The sequence below is a fragment of the Lissotriton helveticus genome, chromosome 7 (genome assembly GCF_964261635.1).
Source record: "Lissotriton helveticus chromosome 7, aLisHel1.1, whole genome shotgun sequence".
NCBI lineage: Eukaryota > Metazoa > Chordata > Amphibia > Caudata > Salamandridae > Lissotriton > Lissotriton helveticus.
Window position 1 is genome coordinate 1,027,608,509 of NC_136068.1, and position 25,367 is coordinate 1,027,633,875.

General features: G+C 50.3%; 1 protein-coding gene across 1 annotated transcript in view; it reads left to right on the plus strand.

The window, feature by feature from the left end:
• The window catches only part of CCDC57 (coiled-coil domain containing 57), an 821,470-nt gene that overhangs the window by 298,810 nt on the left and 497,293 nt on the right, over positions 1-25,367 (plus strand). The window contains exon 8 of the mRNA XM_078653761.1: positions 15,530-15,688. Within this exon, the coding sequence (XP_078509887.1) occupies positions 15,530-15,688 (159 nt within the window). The remainder of the gene's footprint in view (positions 1-15,529; positions 15,689-25,367) is intronic.

Genomic DNA, 25,367 nt, shown 5'->3' on the forward strand with positions numbered 1-25,367 from the left:
AGGAGGCACGTTCCCCTCTATGAGATGAGCGTCTTGATCGGTGTACTCTGGCCCATTAAGGTTTTGCCGGTTCGCGGTTTAGGGATGGTAGCCTGGAGGGGCTGGCTGGCGGGGTGACCAGGAGCTGGAGCAGTTGCGTGGCCTCCCTGAAGGATCGCAGCAGCCAACGTTTTGAGTCCCAATGGAAGATGAGCGTGAATCGATGGCCCCATTGATACTGGACACCCAGCTCCCGTAGCTTGTCAGTGATGGGTTTGAAGTCCCTGTGTCGATGCAGCGTATTGGAGCAAGATCCTGAAACAGCTGGATGGTGGTGCCCTTATAGGCGAGTTCCGGCTTGGAGCGTGCCGCCTTGAGGATGGCCTCCGTTTCTGTAAATAAGTGGACCCGGGTCAGGATAGCAAGAATGAGGCCAGGGCGGCCAGGAGGACCAGACACTCGATGGGCACGGTCAAGGCCAGTGGGGATGCACCCTCATCCCCTCTTATTTCTTGGAGCAGGTCAGCGACAAAGGTCATAATGTCTGTGCCCTCTGCCCCGACAGGGACCCCCCTTATTCGCAGGTTGTTGCGGCGGCCCCGATTTTCCAGGTCCTCCTGCTTGATCTGCAGCTCAATGTGTTGGTCCTCCAGGGGCCGCCAAGCGCTGCCACAACTGCTCCTTGTCCTCTGTTCGAGGCCATCCACCTTGTCCCCTAGTTCACTACATCCCTCTGGAGTTCCTTGACACAGGACTGAACCTCTGTTCGGAGGGAACCAATTTCAGATTTGAGTTCCTGCATGAATTTGGCCATAAAGGATTGGGTGACAGTTTCCGAGGGTCACGTCGCAAAGGAGGCCATCCCCTCAGTGCAGTGCAGATCTTGGTTTATTCCACAGAGCAGTCACAGGGTTGTCTTTTGGGGTACTGCCGAGTCCTTCCCTGCCTTTGATTGAATCATGACCCTCCGGGGGCCCACCTGCCAGGGAAGGGGTCCAGGCCAGAAGGTGCTGTAGGGAGCCGGGCGGTGTCCCAGACAAGTATCAGAGATCACTACTGTAGGTGGTGACAAAGTACTCCACAGGTGAGGGGCGGGCGACCGGGGTGCTCTCCTCCTCTGCCCCCAATCTCCCAGCACTCCCACCGGCCACGCACGAGGGCCAAAGCTGCTTGCCGGGTCAGTTTAGTTCCTCCGGGCGTCAGAGCGAGGTCCAGGCAAGCGTTGCAGTCAGGGTCCCCTCCGTTGTGTCCGGTGGGTCACACTGGAGTTTGCCAACTGCGTCTTCCGGGCACATGTGAAAAAGATCAACCATACATGGTGCAGACCTAAGATTGTCTAGTCCGGCATGCGTTGTCACACTCCCCAGGTCAGGAGGCGATGGTGCTGAGTCCCCTGGAGGGAGGGCAGGGGGGAAGGCCAACCAATGGCGGGAGATGCGATTTCTAGGCCCAAGGTGGAAGAGGGTGCCACAGTTGAGGGCCTTGACGCTCAAGGCCCCCCCCCCTGCCCCTCGCGGGGAGTCAAGAAGGCCAACAGGGCTTAGGAGGTTACCCACGGGTGCCGTGCTTCTCTCACCCCCCGGGGCCAGAACCGGGCGTGATGCAGGTTTGAGGATTCGTCGGTGAGGGCACTTCATTAATGGGCGGCGCAGGGAAGCCCAACCGTGAGGTCCGCACCAGGCCGAACCCCTCCTGCAGGGCTCCGGGGTTCTCCAACGTGACTTTGCGATTGATATCTAAGCAATGATGGCGTTAGTGAAGGGGCCCCCAACGTGCGTGCTTCAGTCTAGGCAAGTCGAGAGTCATTAGAAAGTGTGGAGAAAGAGAGGGATCCCTCCGATAGGTCTTCAGGAGATTATGGGCAAGAGAGTGTTGTAGACAGTTCAAGGCCCAACCTCAACAAGCATCAGGGGCCCATGGAGGGAACGGCGCACTGACCTCTGTGAGAGAGACAGGCCAGCTGAACCCCCAGGGGACATCATCGAATTCACCGGCCTGTCAAGAGTGCGATGGCCGACTCGAGTGCTGCGCAAGTCGTCCCAGTTCAGAGTCCGCCAGTGGCGCAGCGGCAGGCCCACTGCACACCCAGACACAGGGCTCAGGTCACCAGGCCCCCGCTCCAGGTCTGCAGGGGCGGGCGCTCCACAGCGCGGCACAGTAAGCGACGGGGTCCCGGTGTATGTGGTGTAGAGGGCGTCAAGATGGCTGCTGCAGGGTTTTGGATAGGCCTCTCCTCCGGGCCCACGGCATACTCCTCTCCCGAGGACCGAAAGGTCACACCGCTTGCACCAGCAATGTCTCTGGCCCACGCTCTCCAGCGCGTGAGTTAGGTCCCCGGGGGCCTGCGGGATGCACAGCTCGGCCTCCGCTCCCGCCAACAGAGCCAGGCGGCCTAAGATGGCGGCAGCGATTTCAGCTGCGCGACGCCACCCCCACTGGGCGCTGGGGCGGGTGGTCCCAACTGTTGTACCCGCACTCCGGACTACCGGGCTTCAGTGTCTGCCTCCGCCTGCAGCTTTATCTCAGTGGCAGCGATGTACACCTTCCGGGTATGCTGCGGGCCCTGGGAGGTACAAGATGGCGGCTGTGTCGGCCTGAGCCAGGGTCCGGGCCCGAGCCCCCACCAATGTCGTCTACAGCGGTCCTCGCCGGCCATCGAACGGGTCCGAGATGTCCAAGCCCCTCCGCAATCTGAGCATGTCAGGCAGCGCCACAAGAGAAAGCCCCAATGCTGCTTTAAATGTGATGTGCCTATTAAGTGGGGGTGCCTTCAAAGCTGACCGTTGAAGTGCACAGGCCCCCTTTCATCCCAGCCTTGACTCCTAGGCTATCTGTGGGAAGGTAGGCTAATTGGCCCTTTGTATGGGACGCAGGCCACTGCCTATTCAGATGTAGGTGTCAGCTTCCTCTCCCTTTCGCGAGCTAATTAATGATGTTGGATTCATCCCAGAATTCTGACTGGGAGTGAGTGTATGAAAGTCTCACATCATTCACTCCAAGGCCTTGAAGGAGCGGTCCCTCAAGCTCCTTACTGCTTGCCGTTTGACGTTAGTGATCCTGATCCAGACGAAGATCCCAGGATCGGTCGCGGAGCCATTCCAAGCGCTCCCCATCAAAGTTGTCCGGGCAAGTCTCAAGCATAAGAAGAACAAGAAGTCGCAGAGGTCTTTTGACTTTTCCCTATCTGGCTAAATCATCTGACTAGACAAAAAAATGTTGGTATTCAAGGCCTAGCCCTGCGGTTAAGCCTACGCCAGGGCTGACTCCATGGCTCCCTGAGGTTTCTGGGTCTAGAATGGACCCCACCTAACTCCCAAGTTGCCATGCACCTCATATTTGGACAGCCCATCCCTGCTGGAGCGCTTTTGGGTCCTGATGGTTCAGGATGGGCTACTGGCTTTCCGCCAGCAGGCTTGCCCCTGGTGCCAGTCGGGCCTCTTGAATTCATGAACAGATCCGGAACAACACCGATTGAACCACCACAACCTTCCCCCGCTCCATTGCCGACGGCACTGATGGTGCCCTCCAGTGACACCTTCCACATACTCATCTCCGACTCTGACATAGAGCCCTTTGGGCGTCATACGATGCCAACTCTGGCACTGACTGAAGGCATTCCTTCCAGGCCGGAGACTATACCCTATCCCTATGGGCTAGGACTTGGGGATGATTGGGATGGGCCACTGGACCCTGATAAATACCCGCTCCTAGATATCCCAAGAGGATACCTGGTTTGAGAATCTGGTGGATGTTAGTGATCTGAACACCTCCCCACATAGTAGCTTGGTCTCTCCGACTACCTTGGCTACAAATGAGGGAGCCTCATTTGCTATGGTGGTGAGGAGGGTGGCCGAGGTTCTAGGAATTCAGATGCCCTCTGTGGCAGTCAAGATGAAGGTCTTGACAGGATCTTAAGCCGGGAGTAACCCATCCAAACCTTATCTACCATTTAACGAAGCCCTCACACATATTCTACTCTAGTATGGCACAAGCCCTGTATTGGGGCTCCTGTGAATAGGGAAAGAATGTGGCCTAACGGCTAGGGTGGTTGATCTCAGAGCTGCGGAACCGAGTTCGAGTCTCGGCAGGGATGCTCAACATTCAGTGATTTTGGGCAAATCACTTAATCTCCCCGTGCCTAACAAAAATGAATGTGTCTTTCTGGAACGTAACTGATGCTCGTGTAAAGCGCTCTTATACCTTTAGGTCTAGTTCGCGCTATATAAAACTCTACATAATAAAAAGTAAGACAATTGCCCGCCGCCATCGCCCTGCACCAGGGTATCCCAATTTTCTCACCCAGCACCTTACCCCAGAGAGCTAGGTGGCCCAAGCCTCCATTTCCAGAGTGAATCCTGGCACATTCCCTACCATTCCGCTGGACAAGGAATCCAAGAGGCTGGATAACATGGGAAAGAATGTTTTCTTCCACCAGCCTGCACTGTGGTTTGTGAACACCGTATGCCTTTTGGAACAATCAATCAATCAATCAATCATAGCATTTGTATAGTGCGCTACTCACCCGGAGGGGTCTCAAGGCGCTTGGGGGGGGGGGGGGGGTGTCTGCTACTGCTCGAAGAGCCAGGTCTTGAAAGGTGGTCCTCGGTCAGTCGGAGGTGGGTGGGGAGGGAGTTCCAAGTCTTGGCTGCCAGGTAGGAGAAGGATCTTCCTCCGGTGGTGGCTCTGCAGATGCGTGGGACGGCGGTGAGGGTGAGGCTGGTGGAGCGTAGCTGGCGGGTGGGAGTGTAGAAGGTCAGGCGGTTGTTGAGGTACCTGGGGCCCAGGTCGTGGAGAGCCTTGTGCGCGTGGGTGAGGAGTCTGAACGTGATCCTCTTGCTGACGGGAAGCCAGTGCAGGTCTCTCAGGTGTCCGGAGATGTGGCTGTGTCGGGGGATGTCTGGATTCGTTGGAGCCTTTTCTGAAGTTTGGCTGTGGTTCCGGCATAGAGGGTGTTCCCATAGTCCAGACGGCTGGTGACGAGTGCCTGGGTGACCGTCTTCCTGGTTTCGGTGGGGATCCAACGGAAGATCTTTCGAAGCATGCGCAGGGTGTTGAAACATGACGACGAGACGGCGTTGACTTGTCTGGTCATCGAGAGGGAGGAGTCCAAGATGAAGCCCAGGTTGCGTGCATGATCCGTTGGCTTGGGAGCGGTGCCCAGGGCAGGGGGTCACCAGGAGTCGTCCCAGGCGGAGGGTGATGATCCCAGGATGAGGACTTCCGTCTTGTCTGAGTTCAGTTTCAGGCGGCTGATCTTCATCCATTCGGCGACGTCTTTCATCCCTTCGTGTAGATTGGTTCTGGCGGTGGCTGGGTCGTTTGTGAGGGAGAGGATCAGCTGGGTGTCGTCGGCGTAGGTGATGATGTTGAGGTTGTGTTGGTGTGCGATGGCTCATGTAGACATTGAAGAGGGTGGGGCTGAGTGATGATCCTTGTGGTACGCCGCAGATGACTTCGGTGGCCTTGGATCTGAACGGGGGCAGGCGGACCCTCTGGGTTCTTTCGGTGAGGAACGAGATGATCCATTCCAGTGCCTTCTCTTGGATTCCGATGTTGTCGAGACGCTGCACCAGGGTGCGGTGTCAGACCGTGTCGAAGGCTGCAGAGAGGTCCAGGAGGATGAGGGCCGCTGTTTCCCCGTTGTCGAGCAGGGATCTGATGTCATCTGTGGCTGCGATGAGGGCGGTCTCGGTGCTGTGGTTGGCACGGAAGCCGGACTGCGAGTGGTCGAGGGATCCGTTCGTCTCGAGGAAGGCGGCCAGTTGACTGTTGACGGTCTTCTCGATGACTTTGGCCGGGAAAGGGAGGAGCGAGATGGGACGGTAGTTCTTCAGGTCGGTGGGGTCCGCTGTTGGTTTCTTCAGGAGGGCGCTGAGTTCCGCGTGTTTCCAGCTCTCCGGGAAGGTGGCGGTGTTGAAGGAGGTGTTGATGATGTCCCGGAGTTGGGGTGCGATGATGGAGTCAGCTTTGTTAAAGACGTGGTGGGGGCAGGGGTCGGTTGGCGATCCAGAGTGGATGGTGTTCATCACGCGGGTGGTGTCCTCGGTGCTGACCGGAGTCCAGGCGCGGAGGGCGGTGGTGGGGGGCGTTGGTTCGGTGGTTGGGTGCGTAGTCTGTGCGTTGAAGCTGTTGTGTATGTCGGTGATCTTGCTGTGGAAGAACGAGGCGAGGGAGTCGCAGAGGTCTTGCGAGGGAGTGATGTCGTTGTTTCCGGCGTTGGGGTTGGAGAGCTCTTTGACGATGTTGAAGAGTTTCTTGCTGTTGTGGGCGTTGTTGTATGAATGCTGTCTTCTTGGTGGTGCGGATCAGCTGGTGGTGTTTGCGGGTGGCGTGCTTGAGGGCAGTCATGTTGTCTGTGGTCTGGTTGTTGCTCCAGGCTTTCTCGAGGGTGCAACAGTTCTTCTTGGAGTTCTTGAGTTCCTCAGTGAACCAGAAGGCTTTCTTGCTGCCGGGTCTGCTGGGAGGGGTCTTCAGTGGAGCGAGGTAGTCTGCGCAGATGGTGATCCACTGTGTGAGGTTGCGGGCTGCTTCGTTGGGGTCCGTTGTGCTGGCGGGGGGGTTCTGGCTGAGGCAGGTGGTGAGCTGGTCGTTGGTGATCTTGTTCCAGTTCCTGCGCGGAGCCTGTTGCGGGTGGTGGTGGGTAGTGGTTCTTCTGAAGCTGAAGTGGATGCAGCTGTGGTCAGTCCAGTGGAGTCCGGTGGAGTGGCTGAAGGAGATGTGCTTGCTGGAGGAGAAGACGTGATCAAGCATATGGCCGGCGTAGTGGGTGGGGGTGTTCACCAGTTGCTTGAGTCTGAGGTTGTTGAGGTTGTCCAGCAGGGTGGTGGTGTTGGTGTCGTTGTTGTTCTCCAAGTGGAAGTTGAAGTCCCCTAGGAGGATGTAGTCAGCGGAGGGGAGGGCGTGCGGGCTGATGAAGTCTGCGATGTCTTCGCTGAATCGTCTGCGTGGTCCCGGGGGTCTGTAGATGAGGGTTCTTCTGAGGGTCGTCTTGGGGTCGGTGTGTATCTGGAAGTGGAGGTGTTCAGTGGCGGTGATGGTGTCGTCGGAGTTGGTCGTGATGCGGATGGTGTTCTTGTGTATGATGGCGATGCCTCCTCCGATCTGGTTGACGCGGTCCCTCCTGATGATCTTGTATCCGTCTGGGATGGCGATGGCGATGTCGGGGGCCGAGGAGGCGTTCATCCAGGTTTCGTGAGGAAGGCGACGCATGGTGATGTTGTGTCGAGGAGGTTCCAGAGTTCCACGGCGTGTCTGTGGACGGAGCGGGTGTTGAGCAAGATGCACTTGAGGTGGGTCTTGCTGGTGCTCGGCTTGGCGGGTGCGGTGCAGGTTCGGAGGCAGGTGAAGCGGCAGGCTTTGCAGGTGAAGGGTCCGTGGGTGCGTTTCGGGGTGGCTCGGTAGCAGGCAGGGTTCCGGCCGGTATTGAGTGCGTTGAGAGCGGCGGCGTCGTAGGTCCTTCGGGTGGTCTTGCATCTGCGAGGGCCAGGGGTCCTGGCATTGGGCGCGGTCCAGGCACGGACAGGCGCAGACAGGCTTGCCTTTGGCGCGCCTTTGGCGCACAATCGGCGCGCCCGCTGCGCGTCAACGCTGCGCATACGCATGTACTCTGCCATAAATGGAGAGTGGGGAGGGGAGGGGCGAGGGAGGAGCAGCTGGGAGGCGGGAGCGGGGTGGCGGGAGGGGGGGGCAGCGGTGCGGTGATGCTGGAGGGAGCGTGGGTGGGGCTGCGGGGGAGCAGCGGCAGGGAGCAGGGTGGGGCAGGGGACAGCGGCGACACGGGCAACACAAGGGCGACAAAAGGGTACAATACAAAACAACAACAGTGCAAAACTTCACAGGGCACAAGGACGGCGGAACGAGTGAGCAAAGGGCGGCGGTACAACTACCTGGCACGAGCGGCACAGAGGGCAGGCAGGGTCCGGAGGCCGGGGCAGAGCTCAGAGGCAGCAGGAGGAGGCCGGGCACACTCGGGGCGGGCCACGCGGCGGGAGGAGGGAGCGACCGGGTCTGACCAGGTCAGATCAGGTCACAATACTCCCATTCACTTTGGGACTTGTCTTTGCAGGTGCTGCCTACGGAGACAAGGCGGACTCGGCGCGGGATAGCTTCAAGGACAGCAGAGCTACGGCCAGGCCCTTGGGACTTTCCATGGCCACTCGTCAAACCCAGTCCAACTTTTATTCTTCCTGCTGTGTCTCTACACACCCAGACACCACGGCCGGCAGGCTTCGCCGGCCCTTTCGTGGCCAAGGACACAATATTCACAGATCTTGTGGGTCAGGTATCCAGAGCTCTGGCCAGTCCACCTCCCCCCGGGCAGCCGCAGCCTGCAAGCCTCTTTAGTTTGCTCTCTGACCATCATGGGCATCCATTGGGAGGCAGGATACACCATCACCTGCCCCACTGGAGGTCGATAACATCTGACCACTGAGTTCTCCAGATTGCCCAAAGGGGGCTACTCCTTCTCCCTTTGTGACTACCCCTCCAACATTACCACCCACTAGTGACTGGCTGAAGGAGGACCACATCCACTTACCCTTCTAGGAAGTGGCGGTAGCCATAGAGGGGGTGCCGGCATCAGAAGTATGTTGTGGTTGTTATTCCTTCTACTTTCTGGTGCCTAAGAGGGCGGGAGGTCTTTGTCCTATCCTAGATCTATCCTATGGCTTGGGGTGAGGTACGCTCTGTGTAAAACGTAGAAATGCACTAACTGGAACCTAGCATTCCTGGTACTCTTCCACGTCCTCTCCACTACCCCCCCACACATTATCCAGAATTGACTCACCCAGGTCTGCCTCCCATTTTTGATGTAAACCAGTCAGCGGTGGTATTGTTTCATGTATTAGGCGTCGATAGAGGCATGTGACTGCCTTAAAGGTGCCCGCCGCTATTACTACTTATTGACACATCGCCGACGTCTGGGGTTCTGTGAGACTCTCTCGCCAGTGCCTCCATATGGCCGCCATGAGAGCTGAATATAGTGGAAAATCTCCCCCTGGTAAATCATACCTTTCCCGGAGATTATTAAACGGGATCATGGCACTCTCTTCATATAAATCTCCTGTTGTGGATATTCCCATCTCCTCCCAAGACTCAAGCAGCGATCCAAATTAATACAGCAATCTTGGCAATGTTACCATTTTCCCGAGGGAGACTCGGCCCACCACAGACAGCGGGAGGGTCCTCCAGAAGTCAAAGTTACTTTTGGTACCTCTCAGCGCTCTCCCTATATTGCCTTCCGGCAAATCTCTGTGTGCATGGTATATTTGTGTGCCCAGGTATGTCAGACATCAATCCTCCCAGTTCACTCCCTCCGTCTCTGGCGGACTGGTTCTGTTGGTCCTAGTAGGGAAAAGGCACAACTTTGCCCAATTTACCTTGAGACCTGCTGCTCTTCCCACGCCATGCAAGATCTCCTTAGCCCCACACAGTGCCTCTCTCGGGTCGGCCAGAAACATCAGCAAATCGTTAGCGATAATGCTATATAATGAACTTGTCCGGACACCTCCAGGCCCTGATAGTGCCTGCCTGTTCCAGAACGGGCCGCTAGCGGCTCCATTGCCAGGGCAAATATTAATGATGACAGCGGGCATCCCTGTCTTGTGCCTCAACCCACTGTGCAGACGTCAGATATCAGGCCGCTTGCCTGACCCTGGTGGTGAATTCAATAAATTCTTAGAATTTCCCCATCACTTGGAATGAATAAGGCCACTCGAGACTATCGAACGCCTTTTCAATATCAACTGCGAAAGTAGTTGCCTCCTCACTCTGGTAGGTATTCACCTCCAACACATGCAGGAGCTGTTGAACATTTAGAGCTGTATTCCTGGTGGGGATAAAGCCCGCTTGGTCTTTATGTATCAATGCTGTCATATGCGGGAGATGGCTGAAAGCCAGTATCCGACTCAGGATTTTATAATCCAAGTTAAGCATGGAGAGCAGTCGGTATGCCGCTTTGTTCCATGGCGGTTTCCCTGGCTTAAGCAGTGGGATGATAACCGCTTCCCTCGTCGACTCAGGGAGTCCGCCCTCTTGCCTCATCTGATTGTATAGGTCTACCAGCCTGGGAGCTAATGACTCGTAGTAAGTCGAGTAGAATTCTGCCGGCAGCCCATCCGTCCTTGGCGTCTTATTCCTGGCCATGCTCTTAATAGCCCCTCTCAGCTCGCCAATCTCTATGTCACTACCTAGGTTGGCCACAGCCTCCTCCTCTGGTCTTGGAAACTCCCCATCTCTTATGAATTAGTCTAGACCGTCCTCTGATGGGGCCAGTCTACTCTTGTACAGTTTAGCATAGTAAACCAGGAACTGTTTGTTAATATCCTGCTGCCTGTAGTGAGTTTCTCCTCCTTGCCCCTTTGTATCACTGTCCCCCCTCCTAGCCTGGTTTGCTAACCGAGCTAGGAGAGCTCCAGATTTGTCCATCTGTCAGTGGGCGTGTACCATATAATTGTTATGGTCGAAGCAACACAGTCGCTCCACCTGGGTTGCTACTGCCTCTTGTGCCTCCAGTAGCTCCTCATGTTTGTCCTCCCTTTCAGGCCTTTCTGCCAGCTGTATGTCTTGTAAGAGGACATTCCTTGTCCCCGCCGTTTCCGAAATACAGCGTCCCCTAATGACCGATTTAAAAGCGTCCCATTCTATAAGGGGATGTTGCGGGGATTCTGCTCATACACAGAACTGTGCACAGAGACCCAGGACCTCAGTGAATTGTGGTGTTCCAAAAAACTCACCTCAGTACCTAGAATCCCTAACCAACTAGCATCAGTGTCGCATTAGCTCTGCGTCCTATAGCAAAGGTACCAATGATTAGACAACCCAGAACATGCGACATAGGTTATTCTCCGGAATGGTGAGAATCAAGAACACTCTTTCGTTTGTTATTCTCAAAGCAGTCCACAACGTGAGTAAATAGAGACACGGAAAAGTTTAAAATGTTTATTTTAACAACGTGCTCTAAGATGCAGTATTTTTGCTAACATAAGCAGGCATATGATTAAAAATAATACTATCAGCGTTCTTACAATTCCATAAAACACAAAAGGAGAAATCATATTATAATGATAGTGGAAACAGGTCCTATAGTGCATCGTGTACCACCCTCCCTTGCTAGGAACTATGTTTTATATAACAATAGAAGGTGTCTTAGGCGTGAATGGAGGACCCCATACCTCCAAGATCAGTAGAGATGAATCACATCAGGATCTGCAAAAGCTCTCTCTCTCTGGAAACGGATTTTCTCCAAGTATGTTAATCATGCATGCAGTGCAATATTAAAGGCGCTAGAATTTCAGTTAGCTGCAGCTGCGTGCATGTTGTGTCTAGAGCGTGGGCCGATCAGCCCGAATAACAGCTAACATTGTTATGATACCCATGGAGGCTTCAGCACTAACTGTGCAGACTAAGGTTGTGATGTAAGTCTAGGGATGTTGAAAACAAGCCATTCTCATGTGAAGAAATTCACACAGCCTAACTTACAACAACAGTTACATGCAGTGTCGTGTGCAAAAGCAGCAACAAGGTAAAATGGCGTTTAAACTTCTAATAAGCCTATGCTAACATAGCAATGTGCGCAAGCAGGGCCCTGTCTTCACTACAGGGACTTGTCGCCGTATTGACGTTCTCTAGAAAATATTGTTCTATAGCAGTGCCCACTGCCGCATGGAAGACCTGATCCTCCAGTGTTTCGGGTCTCAAGCCCCAGACGGGTATTTTGGGTCTCTCACTGGTCCACACCTGGCTCAATAATAGAGGGTTATGGTCAGAGATTGTTTTGGCGAGGTATTCACTAGTCCACATTCTCTCATGTACATCCAGTGAGCACAATATAGCATCTAATCATACGTGGAGCTCGTGCATCACAGGGAAAAAGGAGTAGTCCCTCTCCCCAGGGTGTTGGGCCCTCCAGGAGTCGATCAGCCCCGATCGCTGTTGCCACTGTCGGCGCGTCTCCGCTAGTCTATGTATGGGAGCATCAGGAAGTGGGGGATGAGAGCGGTCCAGCGCAGTGTCAGTAATACAATTAAAGATGCTGCCTAATCGCGCTGAACCAGTCAGCACCAGGGCAAGTGCGCCAGAGAGTTTGGCCAGAAATGCTAGCTGTTCTATATTGGAGCATATAAGTTCCCAAGTACTATATCTCTACCATCTAATCGCCCAGACACTACCACAAATCTACCCTCTGGGTCTATTATCTGTTGTGTGCCCTGAGAGGGCACTCCCGCCGTCACCCAGATCAGGACTCCCCTGGCGAAGGCCGAATAGCTGGTATAAAACACTTGCCCCCTTCACCGATGTTGGAGCACAGCTCCTTCTGTTGCCAACAAGTGTGTATCTTGCAGTAGCACAATTTGCACCCCACGCCTGATCAGGTATGCATGTATTTTGGTGTGGCGTAGCATAGTGTGTATCCCATGGACATTCCAAGATATACATTTAATATCTACGGGGGCTTCCATTGTGTGAAGTGAATTACATCCCTAGTGGCTTTTCTAAGAGTGACACACCTGGCCCCAAACAACAACCCCTTATCAAAATGAACACCCCAACTCCCCATCCCAAAGACAGGGACCCAGAACCTAGTTCCCATCCAAACTAAAACTAAGTTTTGGAATTTTGTCTGGTAGTGGTGGGGTTATATATCTTACCCTACCGAGCCCAGAGCACCACCAGACCATACCCCCTTGCCGTACCCCCTTGTATCTTGGCTTGATCAGTAACCCCGGTTCATATGTAGCCAATCGTCTGCCTCTGTAACATGGGTGGCAGACCCCATAGTTGACCTCACCGCTTGCATCACTCTCAACGTCTTGGAGGTCCTCTGGTTTTCCCCATCGATTGCCCCGCATAGGCAATGTCGTCTGCCGTCTGAGGTGTGACTTCTGGCAATTCGGGTTCCGAGTCCTCATCTGCACTGGCTGCCAGCGAGCTTTCCGATCTGTCCAGTTCAATTTAGCTTTTGCTCGAGCCAGGGCTGGAACCACCCTGACTAAGTTCTGCAACTGCCAGCAGTACTCTGCGCCTCTTGGATCACCGCTCCTTGAGAGACGGGGATCGATTTGGTTGTTTGCTATTACTCACTCTCTGCTGTGCCGGTTCCGGGGATTGATTGCATCGCTCCTGTGCTTGGCGAGAGTCCAGCCATTCCCACGCCTCCTGCGGGGTAGTAAATAACTGTACCCTATTTGAATCGGCCACTCTGAGACGTGCCCGAAACAACATTGCGTACGGGATCTGTAATTGCCAAACTTCTTTTTGAGGGCCAAGAATGACGTCCTTTGACGCTGTACCTCTCTGGTGAAGTCGGGAAAATCATTATCTTGTGGTTATCCATCTGTAGGTCTTGTCTTTGGCGGGCATGATGGAAAATATGCTCTCGATCACTGAAGTGGAGGAGTCGCACTACAATTGGGCGAGGGGGGAACTCCCGGCTTGGGTGGTCTAGCTGGGACTCCATGAGCTCTCTCCAGGGCATAGAAAGGGGAAAGTTCCTCCGGGGCCACTTCCATTTTGAGTCAGTCCTCAAGGAAACACACCGTATCTGTGCCCTCTGCTCTCTACAGTACTCCCACTATTCGTTCGTTGTTTCTACGGGATCTGCCTTCCCTGTCGTCTGCTCGTACCTCTAGTATTGTTACCTTAACTTCCACCGCTCGGAGAGATTTTTGTAGAGTAGTCACCACTTCCGGAATGTCAGTGAGTCTTTTTTCGGTAACTGCAACACGTTCCTTGAGTATGCAGAGGTCATCTTCCAGCAGACTGGGTCCGTCCCTATTGTGTCAATTTTCGTCTCCAGCGCCTCCCTGGAAGCTGTGATGGCCTCCATGATGTCTATCGGAGTGGGCCTCGTGGGATTGGCATCTTTCCCTTCCTCCCTGTGTCATCATCTTCTTCCGTCTGATTCCTGCCCCCACCTCCCCCATATTTAGCACATTGTATCCCTATTTCCGGGTAACTTTCCCCATGCTCCACTCCCAGCACTCTCTCGTTTGGCCCCTGGGGATCCACTCGTTTAGAAGGAAACCAGGCAGTGTCCTCTGCTGCTTCTGGGTATGAGAACCAGCGCTGGTATTGCCTATTAGTGCATCAAACAAGTAGGCAGTGCAATCAACTGAGCAGGCAAGGTCTATTCCGTCCCTCAGCAAGTCCTAGACCTTGGGGGTCAGGATACGCAAACAGTGCCAACTCTTCAGCCCCTCTCCATAAGCCAGCATTAGATTCACTCAGCCCCCTCTGGTAAAAGCCTGGCGTTCCCTTTTGTGCTATTTTCCGACTTACTCCCACACCTCGGTGGACGTAGACCAATCTTACCATGTTTACCAGAGAGAGCACATGCACTTTAGTACTGACCAGCAGTGGTAAAGTGCCCAGAGACATAAAATCACCAGCAACTGGTCAGAAACAAATACAGGAGGAAGGCAAAAAGTTCTGACATGACCCTACAAAAAGGGTCAAGACCAACATTGAGCAAATAATTTTCTCTTTTCAGAAGAGAAAAAATATTAGGAAGAGTGTTTCCATAGACATCGTAGTGAACTGCTGCACTGTTGCTTCAAGCCAGTAACGGATCTTCAGTCCCCTCTTTTTGGGTTAGACCGTCAACACGTCTCGGCCCTCTGGTTATTTTTTCACAAACTTTCTTTTTTTTTCAAAGTATGTCATACTTTCTATATTAATTAAACCTTCTTTTCTGAAAGAGAGGAGCCTAAATGAATGGCTTTGTCTTTCAGTTGGCTCTCTGACTTCATAGAACCTATTTCTGACAGATGGTCGGTCAGTATGGGTCTCGGAGGTGAATTTATTGTCCCCGTTGGTTTGCCGTTTTGGATTTTTCTCTGTTGTGCTCGGCTACCAACAGTATGATGTGAGAGCAGCTACTGGACTCGGAGGGGCCAGGCATTTATTAAGTTGCTGAAAATTAATGGTTTACTCTAGTGTAGTGTCCAGTGCAGTCAATCAAGCGCTGTTGGCAATGTTTTAGTCCAGCTGGACAACACACCTGACACCCAGTCATTCGCTTTCTGTGCCTTTTCTCTTCACCCCCTTAAAATTCTGGAGTTCCCTCGACTTCGAGGAAGACCTGTGACACCATGCTTCAACAGAGAGGCAGGTCTATGATTTTATATTCAGATGGGGCCTTGGATATTGAGAGAGGGCTACATTTGTGACCCTCAACATTGAAGAGTGTCAGTGACATTAGGCAGAGAGCCCGTGTAAGACACAGTATTGAGTATGATTGTTTCAGGAAAGAGCAGCTTCTCTCCTGATCCTCCCAGGGCGCACCGATTCCTTCAGGACACAATGTTCATTTTTGTCTTCTCAAAGCATACTGTCCTATTTTTCTTAATCCCCACCAGGCACACCATCCTGTTCATCTCTGATACTTACAGTCATACCAGGATGAGTGTAGTCAGTGAAGGGCTACATAAAGGCTTCTGCTGCTTGCAACTGAATGCGAGTCTGAGCTTTGCTATTAGGTGTGCTTTGCAACTGTTTGTATGATCTGAAGAGCTTGAATGTACAACAGGTTTGACATGTATATGTTTTTCAGGCTTCAAGGTGAAATGCAGACGCTGAAAAATGCCTGGGATGCACACATCGCACAAATCTCCAGTGAGACTGTGTCTAAGGATCTTCAACTTCAGTCTATGCAGGAAGAGGAAACGAAGCTGAAAGCGCAGCTGGCGCGATGCCATCAGGACGTGGAGAGGTAAAGGGAGTACCAGGGGAGTGAAATGAAACCATGTGTTTTCGCACTTCAAGGTCGCTGGTTATTACCTATGGCGTCCTCTCTTCGCCCCTTTGCATTGCTCCTTTTCATGCCCAGTGTTTGTCACCTCACACAATTCCCTAACCCTCTCTTATTTCTCCTCTGTCAGCTTGTTCCCTCACTTAAATCATTCTTTCCTGCCCTATGTCTCTCTTCAGCCATTTCATCCTCTCGCTTGACCTCTTCCTGCTTAATTGACCTCTGACCGGATCTAACCCTCTTTATTGACTTCTTCCTTGTTCACACCTCTTTAGCTGATTTGTGCCCCTTCCCTGATTTACCCCACTCTCTTACATCCACTTCTTTCCTCCACTCTCTTACATCCACTCTCTTACATCCACTTCTTTCCTCCACTCTCTTACATCCACTTCTTTCCTCCACTCTCTTACATCCACTTCTTTCCTCTGCCCTTCACCCACCAACCAGTTGTCTACCCTGTCATGTTGCTCTGAACCCGACAGGCCCTGGATGCACTGCAACAGTTGCCTCCTAATAGGGAATCCTGCAAATATACAGGTGGCTGTTTACTCAATGGTTTGGAGTGAAAGCTCTGTGATTAGCATGAGAGTAGATTAGCACTGGTTTGGGGTTTTCGGTCTTTCCATTTGATCCTTAAAGAAAACTATGTTATGTTGTATATTAACTATTTCAACTTCGCAGATTACGTTCATTACATATATGCCAATTTGTGTATATGTTTCACAATGTGAGTTAGTATTGTGTGCATCACACAATGTCTATTTCAGTCATAGTGAGGTTTTAGAAGTATCACTTTACATAACGTGCGTTGTTATATAGAACAAGTTACTTACCTCCGGTAACACCTTATCTGTTAGGGATTCTATCTAGTCGCATATTGCTTACCTGACAATTCTCCCAGGCTTCAGACTGGATCTTGACCTTTTTCGTGAGGATGAGGAAAATTGAATTTTGCCTTGTCATGTGTCCCTACGTGTTCCCCATAATATGTTATATGTGCATGATCGATATGCATATGTTCCCCCTTGACCGAATAAAGACGCAATTATAGTTGTGTCCAACGTTAGTATGCCAGTTATCCAGTCCTCGTGAAAGCAACGAGTATTAGGCCTATGTTGCCAACGTTTTACATTGTGCACGTTAATTCATCGAGTTGTCCCCGTTTCTAGGCCTCATAGGGCCCGGACACCAGAATCAAGCTCTAGTCTTCTGAAACCACTCCGAGAAGCGATACAGCCCCTCCCGCATCCCTGACCCTTCGCTTACTTTCTGCCAAGCAGCGCGGTGCCCGGCCTGGCCTGCCTGCCTGTCTGCCAAGAATATGTTATGCCTCTAGTTATCAGTTCAGCTCCCCGGCTTCACATTCCTAAGCTAACGAACCGCATAAACATCTTCAGCTATAGTCTAGTCTTTCTGTCTCCATGCAAGAGAATTACTGAATTAATATCCATAGAAGATTCATAGCACACGCAATACATGTAGAATATATGCATGCACCAGCCTTAGTGTCAAGTAGCCTTTACCCTGATGACATTTAGATCCTATCAACATGTACTCCAAACACAAGATATCAGATATGCTATAGGCACATGTCGTCCTGACATCCCAGACTTTAGTCTCCTCTTCTAGTGTAGAAATCAGAGCCCCCAGCTCTCCCTAGTTACACGTCATGGCCCGTTTGCGCGCACCAGTAGGTTAAAGGTTCCAGCTGCCCAGGTAGCCCCCTCCATGTATCCACCCATTTATGACACTTCTGTGACGTTTTCATCACATGTCTACGTGCACGCCCTGTGCACGCCTTCTTTGTACGCCCATATGTTCTTATCTTACGTTTGTCACTTGTTACGCCTACTGTATGCAATGCAATTATACTGTTTTACTATATATACTATGAAATGTTAATGAGACGGGGCAGCTGCCATTCCATTCCATTGCATGCCACTTCATGGTCTTTAGGCTCGAGCCATCCGATTAAAGCCATTCTGACTCAGATATCACGGATCCTGCCTCTTATTTATTGAGCTATCTGTTTTAGTTAATGTATAGAAAAATAGTACCGGTAATTAATTATTTATTTACCACATAAAATGGCGCCCGAATAGGTACGAGCCCCTTCCCCACGCGCCGGCGATGTAACGCAGGCCCCCTGACCCTTCTACAGCCGTGACGGACCTCTACTGCGCACCTGCAGATATTTCTGCTCAAGTCTCCCTCAGGCCCACGGAGGAGACAGAGACTGCGGTCCGGCATCCAGACGAGGCGGTGAGGAAGGCGGGTCGTTCCGACCAGAGCCCAAGCCGAGAGAGCAAGGTCCGAGGTATCCGGAGGCGTAGTGCGTAGCAGTAACTAGACGTCGTAGCAGTCCAGTCCAGTCCAGTCCAGTCCGAGGCCTTCAGTTTTGCTTCCCGGTGAGTACCGTTGCTGGGGGTATCTAGACGGGTGTTCATTAATTTGTGCCCGGTCCGACGGGTTTGGGTACACAGATCCGGTCCGACGTGTTCACCCAGGTGGATACGGTATGACGTGTCTCTTTAGGAGACCGGTATGTTCTGTACTGTTTTAGCAGTGCATCCAGAAATTCTAGTAAGTCCGTTCTCGAGAAATTCAAGTATTGTGTTTTCTATGTATCAGGTAGTATTCTGTTCGAACTGTTATTAATGTGTTCTTGATGTCGTGGTATGAATGATTGTTTTGCTATTCATTACTGTGTTCATTGTGTATTGTGTTCAAGTTCAAGTACAGTTCAAATATGCCTCTGTTTTCGAAGTTACGTCAGATAAAAACCAGAAAAAGGTTACTCGAAGAATCAGTTCCTGTCCCTCCCAGGGACAGTCCTGGACATTTCATGTATCATAAGCATGGCTTAGATGCCATACTGTATCTAGATTTATGGGTGGACTACACCAAGAATCTTGAAGAGAAGTATAGATGGCCTGTTTCAGGAGCATGGGATGCCGAGTGCATCATGAGAGTAGAAGAAGCATTATGGAAAAAGAAAGCCAGACGGTCTCAGAAAGATGCCATAGAGTTGTGGCGTAAAGAATCTCATAAAAGAACCGAGAAAGAATTCAGAAAAGCAGAATTAAGTAGGGAATCCTCCGAAAAAGCCCAAGAAAGGGAACTACTAGAAGAAGGTGAACGAGTTAGAGCAGAACAATCAGACAGACAGAGAAATGCCCTTATTAAAGGTATGTATCCTCTTCTCGCCGAGGGTTTGCTTAAAGCGACCCCGGAAACACTCTGTAATTTACCGCCACCTTTGGTCCCGACTAAGCTACGTCATAAACCGACCGCGGCTGAAATTTTCCTTTCTTCCTATTTAGACGACACTGTCCCAGAATATGCTAATATGAATCCTACTCCGCCAGTTCAGGTCCAACTCCCTGTTAATAATGTAATTACTGTACCTCCAGCCGTTGGTCCTGGGAATCCTGTCCATGTGCCTGCACCCCAGGACCAACCCACATTACGTACCCCTACTTTTCCAGTCACGTTACCAGCAGCCGCACACTCAGTGTTAATTGACGATTCCAGTTCAGGAGGAGCAGGGGGAGGTATTCCTATCACCCCGCCTCAAACAAAGCGACTGACGCTGAGAGATGCAGCGTTACAGCGTACGCCAAAAGTGACTACGTACGAAGCCCTCAAAAAGTATTTCAATGAGTGCGGATCTGATTGTAGATATGATCCGGTACCAGGTGAAGATAGTATGATAATATATTCCATACGTTTACGACGAGTTGCAAGCTTCTTGGTTACCATATCAAATATGAAAGAACATCTAGACAGAATATATCACTTTATCCGAACAGGGGAGAAATCAGAAAGTATTCACGAAGCCATGGTACACAGAAAAGTCGAGATTCAAGGCATGATTTTGCAATTTTTAATAAATTGTTTAATAAGAGAACAAGGATCATCCTGATAAAAATCCAGAAGAGATGAGAGTCCTGACCAGATGGAGTGACAATATAGCAGAAGGAAAACACAAGACACAGAATAGTATAGAAACCATGTACAGGAAGATTCGTAAAGAAATTATAAGTATACACCAAAAGGAGGAAGCAATGAGAGTAGCAGAGAAAGAAAATGATTCTTCAGACGAAGATGTAGACACCGAGAATCCCTCCAGAATTGCGTATGTAGGTAGGACGAGACCTTCTGATAGACACACACGCCTAGACTACAAGAAAGCTTTTCCTCCTCCCGTGCCGGAACAGGGTTCTCTTGAACAAGTATTCCAGGCTACCGATAAAGTTCTGAAATTACGAATTGGTTACAGTAAACTCGGTACCATGCATGAACAAGAATTAGCCCGATCAGCAGTCCGATGGGTTAGTGATTCTGCCACGTTTCCAGACGAAGTAGTGGCTCAAATGTTTCTGAAACTGCCCCCAGCCGAGCAGCGACTGGTGGGTATGTACATGATCCAGCACCTCATTACACTGTACGAGAGTCAGCATTCTGATACAGGTCCCTTATATAATGTACTGAACGAGTTACTCCTAAACAAATGGAAAGGTCTAGGTACCGATTTAATTAACGTCATTCTAGAACAGCGCCACAAATACAGAACGTTCCTGACTCCGCATTTTGTTCCTGTTTCACCTCCGTTCTACATAGACAGACAGAATCCGTTACGAGAAGTGCATCCTGTTAAGGGAACGGGGGTAATCTCGAACGAGTATTTGTTTACACCCCTATAACGAAAATAGAACTACTAGAAATGAAAAAGTTAGTGCCCTGTCACGATAAAGATCCAGCAGGGTTCCACCGAGAATTAAAAGACATGCTCCGTATGGGAGAATACACGTATCCTGATATCATCAAAATGTTAAAGGTCCTGTTGCCTGCGGGCATATATGAAAAACTGAAAGAAAAAGAATGGGAGGTGGGAGAGAAAAAGATTGACTGGACCGCGTTAGAGACCGAAGATAACACACGAGTCCCAGGTACTGGTCTTGGGGATAAAGCCAAAGAGTTGCCCGAACTGCTAATACAAGTCTTGCCAAGATTACTAGCCACGAAAAAGGAAGACTGGGATGCCATCTCAGCCTGTAAACAGAAACAAGACGAAGACACTAGTGATTTTTATTCCAGATTTGAGAAATGTTTCATTATAAATAGCGGTCTGAAAACAAGTAGTGAATCGTATCCCCATCTTTTTGTTACCAAACTAGTTGAGAATTCTGTACCGCAAGTTAAAAACCGAGTATTGAAAGTCGAGAGTACTTGGCAAGCTAATACCCCGTCTCAAATGCTCCAGATGCTACAGTATCACCAGAATAGAATCAGGGAAGAGCAAGAACACGAAAGGAGACGTATGAAAGACACGAAAATGAAAGTACTAGTTGCACAATCTGTTACATCAGATAGTCAGAAGAGGGGTATGAATCAGACTAGTCATTCTGCAACTCCTGTTAAAGGGACATGCAATTACTGTAAACAGCCAGGTCATTATATAAACGAATGTGCAGTTCTGAAACACAACATAGCTACAGGTAAGACGAAAGAGAGACCACGTCCTCCTAGACAAGAACATGTTCCGCAGAATTCCCAGCCACCGCAGAACGCACAGCAGACCGTTACAGTACCACAGCCTATAGCTGCCACACAACACGTTACACAACAGATGTACCAATACGCACAGTCAGATTATCCAGAATATCAGCAGTATTCATGAAACAGCCTAGAGAGGGAGGTTGGCTTGCCTCTCATCGAGGTTCCTGTAGATCAAGAGGGTCCCTATGTACACAGTCAAGTATTAGGGAAAGACAGAAAGTTCCTGATTGATACAGGGGCAAGTAGGACTACCATCAGTCATGACGAGGTTCCAGGGGCTCCACTCTCAGGCTCAAGAAATGTTTCCCTGGGATTTTCAGGAAAGCCTATTGTTAATGAAATATCGAAACCAGTTTCCCTAGAAGTTGGTCCATTGTCCCGAACTACCGACTTGTTACTTACGAAATCATGTCCTGAAAATTTACTAGGTATTAAAACATTGAAAGAATTAGGAGCGGTAATATGCTGCTCTCCGGAAGGAGTGAGATTGTTTTTACGTGATTTTAAAGGTCATTATGTGTTACGAGATTTTGATCCTAGATTACTGAATGTACCACAGCATTTATGGGCGCAAGGTCCAACTGATGTAGGTTGTATGCATATTACACCATATCGTGTCACTCTGAAACAAGGTGTTGTACTACCACGAATCCGACAGTACAAGTTACCCCCTGAGGCTGTAGCAGCCTTATCGAAAATTATTGACGAGCTCATTGCTCAAGGAGTAGTTGTAGAAACTGACTCCAATGTATGTAATTCCCCTATCATTCCGATTCTTAAACGTACTGATCCAAATGCACCTCCAGTATATCGATTAGTGATTGACCTCCGAGAACTTAATAAATGTATCATACCCCAGTACCCAGTGGTTCCAGATATCTCCTCCCTATTAACTGCCATTGATTCTGAAGCTACGTTCTTTACTGTTATTGATCTCAAGAACGCATTCTTTAGTGTCCCCATTCATCCAGACAGCCAGTTTCTTTTCGGATTCTGTTTAAATGGAAGAAGCTATAAATTCACACGAGCTCCTCAAGGTTTCACAGAAAGTCCTAGTATTTACAGTCAAGCACTTAAAAGACAACTAGACAGTATTCACATGCCAACTGACACTGCCCTGCTCCAGTATGTCGATGATCTATTAATCACAGCCCGTACAGAACGTGACTGCGAACGTGCGTCACTGACAGTCTTGTATTTTCTGGCAGAGATGGGGCACAAGGTGTCCCCTTCGAAACTGCAATTCTGTGTCCAGCAAGTGGTATACCTTGGACACTTACTGTCCAAGAGGGGTAGACAGTTGACACCTGACCGTATCCAGTTAATAGCACATCTTCCACAGCCCAAGACACAGAAGGAGGTACGAGCTTTTATCGGCCTCACTTCTTACTGCAGACAATGGATTCCTCAGTATGCATATCTAGCTAAACCACTGATACAGTTAACGACACAGGAGGCAGCGACATCGACTGTCCTCCCTTGGACCCAGGAACATACACTTGTTTTTAATGAGTTAAAGAAAGCTTTATGTAATGCACCTGTGTTAGCGACACCAAACTACAGTAAGCCTTTTACACTTTTTGTTACTGAACGTGATGGTACAGCATTATCTGTCCTCACACAAGATCAAGCAGGACAACACAAGCCTTGTGCTTATTTCTCTAGCACATTAGATCCAGTAGCCCAGGCTCTGCCTGCGTGCCTCAAGTCAGTTGCAGCCACAGCTCTAGCTATCAGACAAAGTGATTCCATAGTGTTAGGACACTCCCTGACAGTACAAGTTCCACACTCCGTGGAAGTTCTTTTAAACCGAACACAGACTCAGCACTTGACAATTGCACGTTTAACAGGATATGAACTGACACTGTTTCAGCCCCACATAGAAATCAGACGCTGCAACATTTTAAATCCTGCTACACTGTTACCCTCGAATACATCAAATCCTGCCACACATGACTGTGTGGAAGTTATCGACATCATGACGAAGCCAAGACAAGACTTGACAGACATTGCATTACCTGATCCCGACCTGACACTTTATGTGGATGGTTCATGTATGAGAACAAGTACAGGAGAACTAGTAGCCGCGTATGCAGTGACTACTGGAACTGAAGTTATAGAAACACATCGTATTGACACCCTGTCTGCTCAAGCAGCAGAGCTCATCGCTCTGACCCAAGCCTGCATACGAGCTAAGAACCTGAAAGTAAACATATATACAGATTCACGTTATGCATTCGGAGTCGTTCACGACTTTGGAGTACTCTGGCAAGAAAGAGGTTTCATGACCTCTCATGGAGCCAAGATTCAGCATGGTCCCCTCATTCAAGCTCTGTTAGAAGCAATACATTTACCGAAAGCTATTGCCATTATGAAGTGCAAAGCACATAAGAAAGCCACTGACACCAATTCCCAAGGTAACGATCTAGCAGATCGAACAGCCAAGCTTACAGCTCAGACTCCAGTCATTCCAGCTGACAAGTCAAAGACAGATGTTCCAGAGCAGACGACTTGTATGACAGTAAAGGACCCTACACAAGACGTACTAGACATACAGACACATGCTACCCCAGACGAAATCAAGAAATGGTCTGAACAAGGAGGGGTCCAGACAGATCAGGGATGGTTGACGAAGGGAAAAGCCACATGGTTTCTCCCCGACTCTATGGTTCAAGTTATTATTAATACCGTGCATAGTCCAGCACATTTAGGAGAGAAAGCCATGATAGACAGTATCCAGAATATTTGGTTTAACAAGCATTTGCGAGCAGCAGCCAAACAGAAAGTACGTACGTGTATGATATGTTGTCAATTCAATCCAGGTAAAGGTGTCCCGGTGGAACAAGGTGGATTCCATCCTCCTGACCACCCTTTTGAAGTCCTCCAGATGGATTATATTCAGATGGATCGATGCCGAGGTTTCAAGTATGTCCTCGTAGTAGTTTGCGCTTTGTCCAGATGGACGGAAGCATATCCAGTCCCAGATTACACTGCCGCGACCACTGCTAGGCAGTTGGTTCGTGAGTTTTTTCCCCGCTATGGTTTACCTAGGGTCGTGTATTCAGATAACGGCCAGCCATTCTCATCCGAACTCATGAAACAAGTATCTCTTCTGTTAGGGTACCAGTGGAAGTTCCATTGTGTACGACACCCCGAGGCAGCTGGCCTCGTCGAGAGACATAATCAAACTCTGAAAATACGCATTGCGAAGGTCTGTGCCGAGAAAGGCGTAGATTGGATGGTAGCTCTGCCAGTCGCCCTTTTTTACATGAGAATGGTCGCTCACTCCCGTTCAGGTCTGTCACCTTTCGAAGTTGTTTTCGGTCGTCCCCCGAACATGTGGGGTACACCAATGCCACGTAAAATAACAGATGTTGACAGTAATATGCTGACAGATTACCTGGCTTCCTTGATGTCTGCACTACTCTCTTGTCGTTCACAGGTCGCTGCTGCCTTTCCAGACAACACGCAAGTGAAACCGCACGAGGTCGTTCCAGGTGATCTGGTTTTGATCCGGAATTTTGATCGTTCAAGTCCGCTGGAGCCCCGCTGGAAAGAACCGAAGCTTGTTCTGATGACCACAAGGACCGCCGTCAAAGTGGAGGGCCGCAAGGGATGGCTTCACTCCAGTCACGTTAAACGTTTTCATGGATTCCGTCCAAAGACTTTTTTCAAGGACTGCCCAGATACTGACTCTAAACTCCCCCTGTTAGAGAAAACTCCGCAGCAGGAGTATAAACTGAAACTGAGGTCTAGTAAGTCAGACAGTTTAATTGTTTAAGTCCCTCTCGGGTGAAGCGGTTAGACAGGTTCCTGACATGTATGAGATAGACCCCCATAGTGAGAGAGTTAGTCGAAACTCCAAGAAAATACGTTATTGTAAAAATTTGCGCAGCCGATGCGTAATCACGTTACTGTTTATGTTGTTTCTGAGTCTTATGGTTACATGCATAAGTTATGTTTTACATGTATATTTTCCTCCTATTGATTTACATGTACATTTGTCCTCTAATGATACAGTAGAGCACACCTTTAGTGAACTACCTCCTCACGAGTTATCTTACAGACTTGCCATGCG